Consider the following 16,698-nt stretch of genomic DNA (forward strand, 5'->3'; position numbering starts at 1 on the left):
GAGGGCAGATATTTATATCTGGCGCAGGATGGCATCTCATTCTAATGATTTTGTCAACAGCTAACAGATCAGAGATCATCAAAGTCTTGCCAACAACACGCCACGTGGCTGAATAATAGGGCAAGAATAACATATACATACATATCTTAGATAGATAGATAGATAGATTTTTTTAACAGACAAATAACTATTTGTTCGTTGTACGGGTGGCAGGTAAAAAACAAAACAAAACAAAACATTTTTTAGTAAAAATAAAAAATGCAATCAATGAGAATTGAGTGACACATAGGTCCCTACTTTTGATGAGGAACATAGTTGCCATGCCGCAGTTGAGATTTGGTGATGGAAACAGCTTGATATATGACACAGTACAAATCCTATTTTAAAAATATGTACTCTTGAATTTTGTAATTTTGTTCGTCTACGTGTGTTTTGGTTGTTTAGTGCGTGAATGTCACCCTGACATTGTGATGGGCTGTTAAATTTTAAATGTTTCATACGATTCGCAGTTATCATGGACACGAGTGAACACTGTTTTGGACAAGATAACAGATCTATCAGTATTTAATTAAAAAACAAACAAACAAACAAAAAACAAAAAACGTTTTGATATATGATGTCCAAACTTGGTACATGTGTAAAGACAATAAACGACTCATGGTGTCGCCGTTGACTAGCAAAGCAAAGGCACACATCTCCACCCACCACCACTGCCTTGTATTTGATCGTTATTTGTATGTCAGAGAATCCACAAATACGCTTCTACTATTCGTGTACAATTTGGGATAATTTACGTTCAACTGGATTTTGATATTTTTCTGTGATCGTTTGTAGGCTACAAAGTGTGGAGGTTTTTGTCTCATGATGGAAGACAAAGGATTTTCAGCGCGAGGCCTGACAATAGGTTTTGCTTTCTTCATGCTAATGCAGCACTTAGTTCGTGGAGACCTGAGTTATTCTATTCCAGAGGAGATGAAACGCCAAGCTGTTGTTGGAAATATTGCCAAAGATCTTGGTCTTGAGCTGAGTAAACTATCTTTTCGAAAGGTCCGCATTGATTCTGAGGGGACTCGCAAACGGCACTGTGACATAAATTTGAGTACCGGGGATTTGATTGTAACAGAAAGAATCGACAGAGACAGTCTTTGTGGCAAAAAAGGGTCCTGTGTTTTAAAAGTGGATCTTGTGTTGGAAAATCCTTTAGAGCTTCAACGTATTACTCTTCATATTCAGGATGTAAATGACAACTCACCGCAATTCATGGATGAATTGATAGAAATAGAAATAACGGAGTCGGCAGAGAAGGGCAGTCGTTTCTCAATAGAGGAGGCTCACGACGCAGATATCGGTCAAAATTCTGTCCAAAGGTATGACCTGCAAAAAAATGAAAATTTTATCCTTGCGGTTGACAGCAACAAGGTTGAACTTGTGCTGGAGAATAAACTTGATCGAGAGAGACAAAATGAGATAAACTTGCTTCTTACAGCTTTGGATGGTGGCACACCTCAGAGATCAGGTACTCTCGCCATACATGTTACTGTCCTGGACGCTAATGATAACGCTCCAGTGTTTAGCCAGGCAGTTTACAAGGTTAGTGTGCCTGAAAACTCTCCTCTGGATACTGTAGTTGTTACAGTGAGTGCCACTGATGCAGATGAGGGTGTGAATGGAGAAGTGACATATGATTTCGGGCATGTTTCAGAGGAAGATGCAAAAATATTTTCTATTGACCCGAAAACGGGACAAATTACAGTCATCGGAGAGACTGACTTTGAAGAAGTGACTTCATTTGAAATGAGAGTGAAAGCCAAAGATGGTTTGGGACTAACCTCATACGCCAGAGTTGTAATAGATGTTACAGATGCGAATGACAACGCCCCGGTGATATATCTAAAATCAATGACCAATCCCATTCCAGAGAACGTGTCACCTGGTACAGAGGTGGGCATCATTAACGTGCAGGATCGAGACTCTGAGAGTAACCGACAGGTCCGCTGCTCCATTCAGCAAAACATACCTTTCAAGTTGGTTCCCTCAATTAAGAGCTACTATTCTCTGGTAACTACGGGCCACCTGGACCGCGAACTATTATCTGATTATAACATTACAATCACTGCCACTGACGAGGGCTCTCCTTCTCTGTCCTCCTCTAAAATTGTTCGGTTATCTGTAGGTGACGTCAACGACAACCCACCTGCGTTTGAGGAACAGTCCTACAGCGCCTATGTGACTGAAAATAACAAACCTGGCTCCACTTTATGTTCTGTTACTGCTCGAGACCCAGACTGGAGACAAAACGGCACTGTGATTTATTCTCTTTTACCCGGTGAGGTGAACGGGGCCCCGGTGTCCTCCTATCTCTCAGTTAATGGAGACACAGGTGTGATCCACGCTGTGAGGTCATTTGATTATGAACAGTTCAGGAGCTTTAAAGTCCAGGTGATGGCCAGAGACAACGGTTCTCCTCCGCTCAGCAGCAACGTGACCGTCAGTGTCTTCATAACGGATGTGAATGACAACTGTCCTCAGATACTGTACCCCGCCCCGGAGGGCAGCTCGTTCATGACCGAGCTGGTGCCCAAAGCTGCACACGGAGGCTCTCTGGTGTCCAAGGTGATAGCTGTGGACGCGGACTCCGGCCAGAACGCCTGGCTGTCCTATCACATAGTCAAATCCACTGATCCGGGACTTTTCACTATTGGTGTCCACAGCGGGGAGATCAGGACACAGCGGGACATTTCTGAATCTGACAGCATGAAACAAAACCTTATTGTTGCGGTGAAAGATAACGGGCAGCTCTCTCTCTCTGCTACCTGTTCCATGTTTTTACTTATTTCTGACAACTTGGCTGAGGTGCCAGAATTGAAGGATATGTCTTATGATGAAAACAATTCAAAGCTGACCTCCTATCTGATCATCGCGTTGGTGTCTATCTCCACTTTCTTCCTGACCTTCATTATTATCATTCTCGGTTTGAGGTTTTGTCGCAGGAGAAAGCCCAGACTGTTGTTTGATGGAGCAGTCACCATCCCCAGCGCGTACCTTCCACCTAATTATGCAGAGGTTGACGGCACAGGAACTTTACGCAGCACCTACAATTATGACGCTTACTTGACAACGGGCTCCAGAACCAGTGACTTCAAGTTCGTGACTTCTTACAATGACAACACGCTGCCTGCTGATCAGACTATAAGGAAAAGTCCAACAAACTTTGTTGATGACTTTGGAGACCATTCTCCAGAGGTAGGAAGAAACATCCTTTTTTGATTAGTGTTTTCACATCTAAAATAACGCGAAATGAATGTGAAATGAAATATACACATCTATATTCTGCTGTCTGGTATGGTATTACACCCAGACACTTCCCACATTTGACACAATTAATCATTAAAATAATGAACGAGACAAACGTGATTTTTTTTTTTTTCATTTTGGCCGTTGGAGTCGCAAGATTGATTGCACTTGGAATGACCGGCTGTTGCTAAGTTTCACTTGCCTATTAGAAATCTATTTTTGTGTACTTTCAGGAGTATTAGAGTTCTTTATATCTACTTGGACTTCCAAACGCTTCAAGGAAACGTTTTTTCTTTGTCATTTTTCAATGCGTAATGTTGATCGAGCTTAGTTGTATAATTACAGCAATTGTCGCAAAAGCGTACACATTGAAATGGTAGCGAGTTCACATTAGTGTTGTGCAGCTGGATAGGTTGAATGGAATTATCCCTTGCTTATTCATGTGTGTGAATTATACACTTCCCACCTCTTGCATGTCGTACACTTGGATACAGCATTAGTTAATTTCTGTTGTGTTCTTTTTCATGTTCATCAGATGGGAATTCAGCTGTTATTTTTTTTTCTTCAGTTAAGTTGATAATATTATGAACAATACTTCATTCAGTTCTTTTTCATCTGTATTGTATATAGTACTATATAGGCTGAACGACACCGCACCATGTCTTAATTTTATTTGTATTGGTTTTATATTGTTTCTTTTCTATTGTTGTTACACGCGCTCTCGTAATGACACTATGATAGAAATACGTTCAAACATAAGAAATTCATCTTATGAACACTGTTTGTCAGTTGATTGTGTTCATATGCTGCATCGTTTACCTTGAAGCTGTTATGTTAATCGCAAATTGTAGAACGCTCAACCGCATCCTTTTTCATTGAATGCCAAGGCAGATGGTCTTCTCTCTCTTATTGAGCGGCTTAGGGACTGGCACTTCTGAAACTCAAGGCTATTTTAGGAGGCATATCTCTCAGCCTTCCTGATGTGTGTACCGCAAGGATGTGATCGGACTCTGTTCGCTTTGTCTGTAACTGATGAACCTGACGCCGCCATAACGTTGCCAACAAAACGGCAAGGCTTATGTCAGGGCAACCCAGGGCAATAATAAGCGCACACATTTTTAACCACGGACCAATAGCAATTTATTCTTTTGGATGACATCGCAATATTTTTTTTTTTTTTTTTTTTTTTTTTTTAAATGCAGTTGAAGATAAATCAGTGACACCGATTTCTCTGTTGGTGGTGCTGACATTTTTTTTTTTTTTTTTTTTGTCACAGTTGAGCTTTGACGTTTGAAATTGTTCATGATGTAATCCACCACATATCCAATTTTAAAATACGTACCAGGACAAATTGGGTCTTTCTGTCGTGTTTAGCTGTTTAAAGCTTGAATGACATCTTGAAATTGTCACAGGGTTTTAAATTGTTAAAACATTTTACGGCACATAGTCCACATGGAAATGAGAGAAGGTAATTTAGGACAAGATAACAAGCCTGTGTTAATAATAAAATATTTCTTTATATATTTTATGCAAGCTGAGCACATGTGTAAAGACAATAAACGACTCATGGTGTCGCCGTTGACCAGCAAAGCAAAGGCACACATCTCCACCCACCACCACTGCCTTGTATTCGATCGTTATTTGTATGTCAGAAAATCCACAAATACGTTTCCACCACTCGTGTGTACAATTTGGGATTATTTACGTTCAACTGAATTTTCATATTTTTCTGTGATCGTTTGTAGGCTACAAAGTGTGGAGGTTTTTTGTCTCATGATGGCAGCCAAATGGTTTTCAGTGCAAGGCCAGAAATTAGGCTTTGCTTTCTTCATGCTACTGCAGCACTTTGTTCGTGGAGATCTGAGTTATTCTATTCCAGAGGAGATGAAACGCCAAGCTGTTATTGGAAACATTGCCAAGGATCTTGGTCTTGAGCTGAGTGAACTATCTTCTCGAAAGGTCCGCATTGATTCTGAGGGGACTCGCAAACGGTATTGTGACATAAATTTGAGTACCGGGGATTTGATTGTATCAGAGAGAATCGACAGAGACAGTCTTTGTGGCAAAAAAGGGTCCTGTGTTTTAAAAGTGGATCTTGTGTTGGAAAATCCTTTAGAGCTTCAACGTATTACTCTTCATATTCAGGATGTAAATGACAACTCACCGCAATTCATGGATGAATTGATAGAAATAGAAATAAGGGAGTCGGCAGAGAAGGACAATCGTTTCTCAATAGAGGAGGCTCACGACGCAGATATCGGTCAAAATTCTGTCCAAAGGTATGACCTGCAAAAAAATGAAAATTTTATCCTTGCGGTTGACAGCAGCAAGGTTGAACTTGTGCTGGAGAATAAACTTGATCGAGAGAGACAAAATGAGATAAACTTGCTTCTTACAGCTTTGGATGGTGGCACACCTCAGAGATCAGGTACTCTCGCCATACATGTTACTGTCCTAGATGCTAATGATAACGCTCCAGTGTTTAGCCAGACAGTTTACAAGGTTAGTGTGCCTGAAAACTCTCCTCTGGATACTGTAGTTGTTACAGTGAGTGCCACTGATGCAGATGAGGGTGTGAATGGAGAAGTGACATATGATTTCGGGCATGTTTCAGAGGAGGATGCAAAAATATTTTCTATTGACCCGAAAACGGGACAAATTACAGTCATCGGAGAGACTGACTTTGAAGAAGTGACTTCATTTGAAATGAGAGTGAAAGCCAAAGATGGTTTGGGACTAACCTCATACGCTAAAGTTGTAATAGATGTTACCGATGTGAATGACAACGCCCCGGTGATATATCTAAAATCACTGACCAATCCCATTCCAGAGAACGTGTCACCGGGCACAGAGATGGGCATCATTAACGTGCATGATCGCGACTCTGAGAGTAACCGACAGGTCCGCTGCTCCATTCAGCAAAACGTCCCTTTCAAGTTGGTTCCTTCAGTCAAAAATTACTATTCTCTGGTAACTACGGGCCACCTGGACCGCGAACTATTATCTGATTATAACATTACAATCACTGCTGCTGACGAGGGCTCTCCTTCTCTGTCCTCCTCTAAAATTGTTCAGTTATCTGTAGCTGACGTCAACGACAACCCACCTGTGTTTGAGGAACAGTCCTACAGCGCCTATGTGACTGAAAATAACAAACCTGGCTCCACTTTGTGTTCTGTTACTGCTCGAGACCCAGACTGGAGACAAAACGGCACAGTGATTTATTCTCTTTTACCTGGTGAGGTGAACGGGGCCCCGGTGTCCTCCTATCTCTCAGTTAATGGAGACACTGGGGTGATCCACGCTGTGAGGTCATTTGATTATGAACAGTTCAGAAGCTTTAAAGTCTGGGTGATGGCCAGAGACAACGGTTCTCCTCCGCTCAGCAGCAACGTGACCGTCAGTGTCTTCATAACGGATGTGAATGACAACTCTCCTCAGATACTGTACCCCGCCCCGGAGGGCAGCTCGTTCATGACCGAGCTGGTGCCCAAAGCTGCACACGGAAGCTCTCTGGTGTCCAAGGTTATAGCGGTGGACGCGGACTCCGGCCAGAACGCCTGGCTGTCCTATCATATAGTCAAATCCACTGATCCCGGACTTTTCACTATTGGTGTCCACAGCGGAGAGATCAGGACACAGCGGGACATTTCTGAATCTGACAGCATGAAACAGAATCTCATTGTGGCAGTGAAAGATAACGGGCAGCCCTCTCTCTCTGCCACCTGTTCCATGTATTTACTTATTTCTGACAACTTGGCTGAGGTGCCAGAACTGAAGGATATGTCTTATGATGAAAGCAATTCAAAGTTGACCTCTTATCTTATCGTCGCACTGGTGTCTGTGTCCACATTCTTCCTGACCTTCATTATTATCATCCTGGTTTTGAAGTTTTGTCGCAGGAGAAAGCCCAGACTGTTGTTTGACGGAGCGGTCACCATCCCCAGCGCGTATTTCCCTCCCAATTATGCAGAGGTTGACGGCACAGGAACCTTACGCAGCACCTACAATTATGACGCTTACTTGACAACGGGTTCTAGAACCAGTGACTTCAAGTTCGTGACTTCTTACAATGACAGCACACTGCCTGCTGACCAGACATTAAGGAAATGTCCAACAGACTTTTCTGATGACTTTGGAGACCATTCTCCAGAGGTAGGAAGAAACAATCATCCATGTTTATACATCACGACGTAACGTTAACGAATAGTAATCATATGTTTGGTGATAAACGAGATCTTTATTTTATATAGATTGTAATGATTTTCATTCGATATTTTCATCCAGTATTTTTTTCCCATTAATTTCCAATTAATTTAATCAGTTCATTTAATCTCATCTCTTCTCTCTCTCTCTTCTCTCTCTCTCTCTCTCTCTCTCTCTCTCTCTCTCTCTCTCTCTCTCTCTCTCTCTCTCTCTCTTTCTCTCTCTCTGTGTGTGTGTGTGTGTGTGTGAGAGAGAGAGACAAGTCTTTGACACTGACAAGTCGGTTTCCTATCAGATTCAAAGTGATAAGGCTTGAAGGCTCGGACAGATTAGGTGCTGTAGCCCTACCTAGAGAGGGTGGGGGTGTTCAGTTTCTTCATGATTGTTGGATTACGGATATGCTTTCCTATCACTAGGTTTACTGTCACTGTCTGGAAGTTTGCTCAGGAATAAAATCGAGCTTTCATCTTTCTCCCACATTTTCCGTCTTCCAGCCAATTCATGGCCCCACCGTGAAGTTTAACCAAATAGTTGAGTATTCAGTAATGTGTCATGGACTGTTTTTCTGTACGGAATACGACCACCGCTTTTATTAGAGATCTTAAAAAATGAAATTAATTTCCATGTTTCCTATGGACTTTATGGGAACCTTTTCCTCTCTCTCTCTCTCTCTCTCTCTCTCTCTCTCTCTCTCTCTCTCTCTCTCTCTCTCTCTCTCTCTCTCTCACTCTTTCATACTCACTCACACACACGCACGCACGCACGCACGCACGCACGCACGCACAGACAGACACGTACAATTCTTGAAAGTGAAGTGCGGTTTATGTCTTTTTTCCTCTCTCTATCGGGACAGTATGCTGCAGTACATAATCCATTTTCTGTTGTGATTAGTCCACGTTTTAAGCGTGTAGGCTCTTTCATGCGGTGTGCTCTGCACAGGGACTGTGCTGTTCCTAAAAGGTACTCACGATGTCGCTATGCACCAGCTTTAATAGAACGTGAACTGTTATCCATCCAGTGGTAAGCAATATGCTGTGCTTTTCAGTGCTGCAGTCGAAGGGAGGCAGCTAGGCTACATTAAATTGTGATTATTTTGTTGTCCTTTAAATCATTAAACATATTCGGCTATCTGTGGCCTACATTCAAGAAGAAACTTCTGCGGGATCACATCGTCGGAACAATGTCGGATATGAGAAAATCCACATTACAAGGCTGTTCCGTTGCAATACTCATTGTTTTGCATTTCGCTCTTGGAGATGTGAGCTATTCTTTTCCGGAGGAAATTGAACGCGGATCTTTGATTGGAAATATTGCCAAAGATTTGGGTCTTGACGCAAGCAAACTACCATCTCGAAAGGCCCGAATTGACACCGATGAGAGCGACAAACTTTACTGTGACATAAACCTCAGTAACGGGGATTTGATTGTTGCCGAAAGAATCGACAGAGAGGCCCTTTGTGGCGACAAACCATCGTGTGTTATAAAACAAGAGCTCATGCTCGAGAATCCGTTGGAGTTACATCGCATCAGTCTACATGTCCAGGATATCAATGATAACTCCCCACAATTTAACGCGGAACTGATCGATATAGAAATTAGGGAATCAGCTGTAAAAGGTGCTCGTTTCCCAATAGAAGAAGCACATGACGCAGATATAGGCAAGTATTCAGTTCAGAGATACAACCTACAAAGGAATGATAATTTTGCTCTGGGCGTTGAAAGTAATTCCGTGGAGCTTGTCCTCGATAAAGAACTTGATCGTGAAAAATTACAGGATATTAATTTAATTCTAACAGCTCTGGATGGTGGTTCTCCCCAGAGGTCAGGTACTGTACTCATTCATGTCACTGTACTGGATGCTAATGATAACATCCCAGTGTTTAGCGAGGCCATTTATAAAGCCAGTCTACCTGAAAACTCTCCTTTAGATACTGTCGTGGTTACTGTGAGTGCTACTGATGCAGACGAGGGAGTGAATGGGGCCGTTACATATGATTTTGGACACATTTCAGAGGATGTAAAGACAACATTTATCATTGATCACAAAACAGGTGATATAAAATTAATTGACGCTGTTGATTTTGAAACAGCATCATCATTTGAACTGCGTGTCAAAGCCAAGGATGGTCTCGGGTTAACCTCATATGCTAAAGTGAATATAGAGATAACTGATGTTAATGACAATCCTCCAGTGATCAATCTGAAATCTCTGACCATTCCCATACCAGAGAACGTGTCACCTGATACAGAGGTGGGCATCATTAGCGTGCAGGATAGAGACTCTGGAAAAAATCGACAGGTCCGCTGCTCTATTCAGCAAAACGTCCCCTTTAATTTGGTTCCATCCATTAAAAACTATTATTCTCTTGTGACCACGGACCGACTAGACCGCGAATTAGTGTCTGATTACAACGTTTCAATTACTGCTACAGACGAGGGCTCTCCTCCTCTGTCCTCTTCTAAAACTTTTCAGTTATCTGTAGCTGACGTCAACGACAACTCACCTGTGTTTGAGGAACAGTCCTACAGCGCCTATGTGACTGAAAATAACAAACCCGGCTCCACTTTATGTTCTCTTACTGCTCGAGACCCAGACTGGAGACAAAACGGCACTGTGATTTATTCTCTTTTACCTGGTGAGGTGAACGGGGCCCCGGTGTCCTCCTATCTGTCAGTTAACGGAGACACTGGGGTGATCCATGCTGTGAAGTCGTTTGATTATGAACAGTTCAGAAGCTTTAAAGTCCACGTAATGGCCAGAGACAACGGTTCTCCTCCGCTCAGCAGCAACGTGACCGTCAGTGTCTTCATAACGGATGTGAATGACAACTCTCCTCAGATACTGTACCCCGCCCCGGAGGGCAGCTCGTTCATGACCGAGCTGGTGCCCAAAGCTGCACACGGAGGCTCTCTTGTGTCCAAGGTGATAGCTGTGGACGCGGACTCCGGCCAGAACGCCTGGCTGTCCTATCATATAGTCAAATCCACTGATCCGGGACTTTTCACTATTGGTGTCCACAGCGGAGAGATCAGGACACAGCGGGACATTTCTGAATCTGACAGCATGAAACAAAACCTCATTGTGGCAGTGAAAGATAACGGGCAGCCCTCTCTCTCTGCCACCTGTTCCATGTATTTACTTATTTCTGACAACTTGGCTGAAGTGCCAGAGCTTAAGGATATGTCTTATGATGAAAGCAATTCCAAAGTGACCTCTTATCTTATCATCGCACTGGTTTCTGTTTCCACCATTTTCCTGACCTTCATTATTATCATCTTGGGTTTGAAGTTTTGTCGCAGGAGGAAGCCCAGACTGTTGTTTGACGGAGCAGTCACCATCCCCAGCGCATATCTCCCTCCCAATTACGCAGAGGTTGACGGCACAGGAACTTTACGTAGCACTTACAATTATGACACTTACTTGACAACGGGCTCTAGAACCAGTGACTTTAAGTTCTTGACATCCTACAATGACAACACGCTGCCTGTTGACCAGACGCTGAGAAAAAGTCCAGCAGACTTTGTTGATGCATTTGAAGACTCTGAGGGATCATCCCAGGTAGGGTTGTAGTTGCTATATCATTTTATTAATGACATGAAACGAATCGTTTATCTTGTCAGTCCAGGAAACCTATGTCTGTAGTTTGTCCACAGAAACTTCATTCACCTTAAGATGGAATCGTGTCATCACCCTCACATTTGTTTTCTGTCAGCAATGTACGAGCAAGATTTTTTTTTTTAACATAACAAATACAAAACGATGTGGACATGCATTTTTCGGTGTTGTAGAAGCGGGATAAACGTATTGGTTTGCATATCCTGTTTTTTCCCCTGTACTAGAAGCTGCACGTTGCTCAAGCTTCATTGTGCGCTAAATTTAGATCTGGTAGATCTGCAACTTTAATCTTTAATTTAGTTTTTTTTTATGGTCATACTTTTTTGGCATTGTCATATGTTCACATTCGTCTTCCTTTTAAATCACAGCTTGTCAAATGATAGCCAGCTTATAATTTTGTCAAAAATAGAGTGGTATTAAAATGTAATGTTTGCGATAGTGTCTGGAGTAGGCTTCTTGGTTAAAATTTCAAATGCGATCGTGGTTATTGTATGGTTGAAGGTGATGCAAATGTCATGGTTAGGGTTGCATTGTCTGTAGAGGGGCACAACATTTAAAGAAGACCTATCTTTCTGCACCGTAAGACTTAACCTGGTTCGGTCTCTTTAACTGTTCATTAATTACTTTTTCAACCTGATTTTCAGCTATATGCTGACCAGTAACTCAGAAGGTTATCCAAATCACACGTTTTTATGCGTTTCCAGGCATGCCTTAAAACGTTGTTTGTCAGAGTAGGCTACTTTATTACACCTCATATTATTTTCCTTCTTGACATCCCAAGCGGTCGTCTCTATATTGTCTGACTAATACCAGCTTACATAGAATGTAGTTTTGACAAACTAGCCACTTTTAACTTTTTTTTTCTACTTTGTGATTGGGGAATAATTTATTGAATCACACCATATCACATCGTTGGTACTCATGGACAGTCTCTAACATTTCTCCCTGGAAATACAACCCTTTCTTTCTGCATTCCTTTACAATATGTATAGCTATAATATATTTATCTTAACTAGATATTACATCCCGGAAAGCTGTAAAAACAAAAGCTGTCAACTAATTTTCCAAGTGTGGCTGTGTAAAGGAGAAGTTTTATTTGTGCCTCTGTCCATATTACTGAACATGGCTGTCAGCCATCGGATATGTTTTGCATTTTAATTGTAGCAGTGGTATTTATACTTCTGTCATCGTGACCTAAGAGTCTGCGGCTTTTCAGTCCAGCCAAACACTGAGGCACCTGATTTCACTGATTACCAAAACTTGCAGACTCATGGGTCATGATGGCTCGTCATTGAAGACTGCTGTTGGCAATTTTCATCTTAAAATAGAAGTATAGGCACCTTGTTTCCTTACAATGAAACACATGGTTTATTAAATTTGAGACGAGAATCAACAGCATGTCACAATATTTAATTCTGACAGTTTGTATGTTTACACTGATTCCATTCTTCTCAGTAAAGTTTACTGAAAAATCGGAAGCGCCTGTTTTTTTTTTTTTTTTTTTCCAATGATGAGCCATAGTGATCGATTAAACGAATTAGATCATCCTCTACACACACAAGCCATGTTCAGCACCATGGACAGAGACTTGCATAAACCTCTGATTTATACTGCCACACTTGGAAAATATGTTAACAGTTTTTGGTTTTTGCAGCCTTTAACAATGTAATATCTGGTTAAGACAAATATATAGCTATCCTTTTTTTCTCTCTTTTTTTTAAAGAAATGTCGTCACAAAGGGTTGTGTTACCAAGGTTTGGGTTAAAGTGTTTCCATAAATACCCGCGATATGACATGGTGTGGTTTAATAAATTATTCCCCAGTCACAAAATAGGCAATATGTTAAACGTTGTTAGTTTATTGAAACTGCATTCTATGTAAGCTGGTTTTAAATTTAGCGTTAAACTTGCAGATTCATGGGTCACTATGGCTCATCATTGAAGACTGCATCATTGAAGAATCAATAGCATACTCAAATTTTAAATTTTTGACAGTTTGTATGTTTACACTTATTCCTTTCTTCTCAATAAGGTTTACATAAAAATCGAAAGTGGTCGTTTCTCCTCCCAAAACTGATGCCTTAAAACTGCAACCAATACAAACGTTTAATGTATTTGAAGGCATCGGTCATCATTGTCATTGGCCAAAATAAGTGTTTATTACATGCAACATGCAATGCAAATATAAAGAAAATTATTCCTTTTCATTCGGTAACCTTTCAACTTCATAGTTCTCAGAAGTTGGAACTGAGTTGAAATATTCAAGTGGCTATTTTTCTATGTTTCTGTTGTAACGGTACATGGCTTTACGTAATAAATAAGAGAAAGGTGTTAGGATACTTAAAGAAAGCTTCTACTGTAGTTACCAATAGGGACTCATCGTGTCGCTGTTCACCAGCTGGACTTCTGTGCAATACATCACCCCTGCTACTGCTTTGTTTTCGAAGCTTGGTCTTTCTCTTGTCGCATAAAACCCTTGGTTGTGGTTTGATCAGCTCTTTTCTTTATCCGCGCTTGTTACAGATGAAGCTGCTGTTTGGTTACACATCGCTGGATTTTGTAGATTCTCTTATTGTGATATTTAATTGCAAGTTATATTCTTTTTTTTGCCTCAAGATGGGGTACAGTGGATATTTAGGCCTGCTCTACAGTTTTGCTTTCTCTGCTCAGCTGTTACATACCGTTAATGGAGACGTAAGCTACTCGATTCCCGAAGAAATGAAACGTGGATCTGTCATTGGAAATATAGCTAAGGACCTCGGTCTGGAAATGGGACAGTTATCTGCTCGGAAGGCCCGGGTTGACAGCGAATCAAACCGTAAACGGTATTGTGACATAAATCTTATCACCGGGGATTTGATTGTCGCTGAAAGAATTGACAGAGAATCACTTTGCGGAGAAAAGGTATCTTGTATCTTGATTTTTGAGCTGATTTTAGAGGGACCCTTGGAGTTGCACCGTATTTCACTTCAAATTCAAGATATCAATGACAACGCTCCTGTTTTCACTAAAGAAGAAATCAAGATTGAAATTAATGAATTGGCTGTTAAAGGATCTCGCTTTCGCGTGAACGAGGCGCATGATACGGATATAGGGCCAAACGCTGTTCAAAACTATGTAATACAGAAAAATAATCACTTGGTACTGGAAATTCAGTCAAAATCAGATGGAAGTAAATTTGCTGAACTTGTGATGTATAAGGAATTAGATCGCGAAGAACAACAGGAGTTTAGATTACTTCTAACTGCATTAGACGGAGGCACACCTCAAAGATCTGGCACTGCAGTCATCCATGTTATTGTACTGGATGCCAATGATAACGCTCCAGTGTTTAGCCAGAGTGTTTATCAGACCGATATTCCTGAAAACTCTCCTCTTGATACTGTGGTGCTTGCAGTGACTGCAACTGATGCAGATGAGGGTCTGAATGGTGAAGTAACATATGAATTAATCCGCATTTCAGAAACAGGTAGAAAAACATTTATGTTAAATCCAACCACAGGTGAGATCAAACTCATAGGACCTTTGGATTTCGAGGAAGAGTCAACATATGAAATGCGTATAGAGGCCAAAGATGGATATGGCCTTACATCAGATTCCAAAGTCATAATTGATATCACAGATGTAAACGACAACCCCCCTGTAATAAACATAAAATCACTGACCAAGCCTATACCAGAGAACATGTCACCTGGTACAGAGGTGGGCATTATTAACGTGCAGGATAGAGACTCTGAGATTAACCGACAGGTCCGCTGCTCCATTCAGCAAAACGTCCCTTTTAAGTTGGTACCTTCAATCAAAAACTACTATTCTCTGGTGACCACAGGCCACCTGGACCGTGAGCTGGTATCTGATTACAACATTACAATCACTGCTACAGACGAGGGCTCTCCTCCTCTTTCCTCCTCTAAAATTGTTCAGTTGTCTGTAGGTGATGTGAACGACAATCCACCTGTGTTTGAGGAACAGTCCTACAGCACCTACGTGACTGAAAATAACAAACCTGGCTCCACTTTATGTTCTGTTACTGCTCGAGACCCAGACTGGAGACAAAACGGTACAGTGATTTATTCTCTTTTACCTGGTGAGGTGAACGGGGCCCCGGTGTCCTCCTATCTCTCAGTTAACGGAGACAGTGGGGTGATCCACGCTGTGAGGTCGTTTGATTATGAACAGTTCAGGAGCTTTAAAGTCCAGGTGATGGCCAGAGACAACGGTTCTCCTCCACTCAGCAGCAACGTGACCGTCAGTGTCTTCATAACGGATGTGAATGACAACTCTCCTCAGATACTGTACCCCGCCCCGGAGGGTAGCTCGTTCATGACCGAGCTGGTGCCCAGAGCTGCACACGGAGGCTCTCTGGTGTCCAAGGTGATAGCTGTGGACGCGGACTCCGGCCAGAACGCCTGGCTGTCCTATCATATAGTCAAATCCACTGATCCCGGACTTTTCACTATTGGTGTCCACAGCGGAGAGATCAGGACACAGCGGGACATTTCTGAATCTGACAGCATGAAACAGAATCTCATTGTGGCAGTGAAAGATAATGGGAAGCCCTCTCTCTCTGCCACCTGCTCCATGTATTTACTTATTTCTGACAACTTGGCTGAGGTTCCAGAACTGAAGGATATGTCTTTTGATGAGAGCAGTTCCAAAGTGACCTCATATCTGATCATCGCGCTGGTGTCGGTCTCCACCTTTTTCCTGACCTTCATTATTATCATCCTGGGTTTGAGGTTTTGTCGCAGGAGAAAGCCCAGACTGTTGTTTGACGGGGCGGTCACCATCCCCAGCGCTTATCTCCCTCCCAATTATGCAGACGTTGACGGCACAGGAACTTTACGCAGCACCTATAATTATGACTCTTACTTGACAACGGGTTCTAGAACCAGTGATTTCAAGTTCGTGACATCTTACAATGACAACACGCTGCCTGTTGACCAGACTCTGAGCAAAAGCCCAACAGACTTCGTTGATAATTTTGAAGATTCTGACGTGTCCCCGGAGGTAAGTGTTCCAGTTAAAAATTGAGTAGGTCATTTGTTTTTAAATCAATGACAATCCATTGAAAAAATGCACCAATAACAAAACAGAACCACAAACGTCGGTGCATTTGTATATCAATGCAACATCGTTGACTAATGACGGTAAGCGAGAGGAAAAGTGGGGGGAAAACATTGATACATAAATCACTCATGGCGACTCAGGTCACTTAACTAGCCTATGGAAGAGTGACAAGAATGATATGTCTTTCCCTTTTTTCTCCCCCTGACCGTGCATTACTACATTAAACCAAAATTTACTGTTTCAAAGAACCACTTCAAACTTACCTTTAAATGGATGCGTGCTCGTTGCCTAGAAGTTTTGTTTTTTACTGATGTGCGCTCATTTCTGTAATAGATATATTGCCACACCATACGCTAATGGAAAAGATTATTCCCACAGTCATAGCTTGTTTGAAGTGCTTTGCTTTCTGCATTTTTCAATCTTTTAACTACAAGCCGTGTCTGTAGAGCCATATGATAAGGTGTAGCAGCGTCCGTGTGTGCTGATCTTTTATTATTATTATTTATTTGTTTT

General features: G+C 41.8%; 4 protein-coding genes across 4 annotated transcripts; all 4 read left to right on the forward strand.

Annotated features, from left to right (window-relative positions):
* Positions 1-861: 861 nt before the first annotated feature.
* LOC115366278 (protocadherin beta-16-like) lies at positions 862-3,267 on the forward strand. Its single transcript, XM_030061633.1, has one exon. It carries the CDS (start codon positions 862-864, stop codon positions 3,265-3,267), a length of 2,406 nt encoding a protein of 801 aa, XP_029917493.1.
* A 1,803-nt stretch (positions 3,268-5,070) lies between these two features.
* LOC115366279 (protocadherin beta-16-like) lies at positions 5,071-7,491 on the forward strand. The gene has a single exon (XM_030061634.1). It carries the CDS (start codon positions 5,071-5,073, stop codon positions 7,489-7,491), a length of 2,421 nt encoding a protein of 806 aa, XP_029917494.1.
* A 1,099-nt stretch (positions 7,492-8,590) lies between these two features.
* On the forward strand, positions 8,591-11,071 carry LOC115366280 (protocadherin beta-16-like). The gene has a single exon (XM_030061635.1). It carries the CDS (start codon positions 8,681-8,683, stop codon positions 11,069-11,071), a length of 2,391 nt encoding a protein of 796 aa, XP_029917495.1. The 5' UTR covers positions 8,591-8,680.
* Positions 11,072-13,731: 2,660 nt separating this feature from the next.
* LOC115366767 (protocadherin beta-16-like) lies at positions 13,732-16,612 on the forward strand. Its single transcript, XM_030062386.1, has 2 exons — positions 13,732-16,129; positions 16,551-16,612. The coding sequence occupies exons 1-2, from the start codon at positions 13,732-13,734 to the stop codon at positions 16,610-16,612; spliced, it is 2,460 nt and encodes an 819-aa protein (XP_029918246.1).
* The last annotated feature ends 86 nt before the right edge of the window (positions 16,613-16,698 follow it).

The sequence above is a fragment of the Myripristis murdjan genome, chromosome 10 (assembly GCF_902150065.1).
Source record: "Myripristis murdjan chromosome 10, fMyrMur1.1, whole genome shotgun sequence".
In the NCBI taxonomy this organism is placed as follows: Eukaryota; Metazoa; Chordata; class Actinopteri; order Holocentriformes; family Holocentridae; genus Myripristis; species Myripristis murdjan.

Bases quoted from the DNA above. Each gene is read 5' to 3' on its own strand.
- LOC115366278 (XM_030061633.1), top strand. From the start codon at position 862: ATGATGGAAGACAAAGGATTTTCAGCGCGAGGCCTGACAATAGGTTTT.
- LOC115366279 (XM_030061634.1), top strand. From the start codon at position 5,071: ATGGCAGCCAAATGGTTTTCAGTGCAAGGCCAGAAATTAGGCTTTGCT.
- LOC115366280 (XM_030061635.1), top strand. From the start codon at position 8,681: ATGTCGGATATGAGAAAATCCACATTACAAGGCTGTTCCGTTGCAATA.
- LOC115366767 (XM_030062386.1), top strand. From the start codon at position 13,732: ATGGGGTACAGTGGATATTTAGGCCTGCTCTACAGTTTTGCTTTCTCT. The intron at 16,130-16,550 runs GTGTTCCAGTTA...CTAATGGAAAAG, and splicing joins TGACGTGTCCCCGGAGGTAA to ATTATTCCCACAGTCATAGC.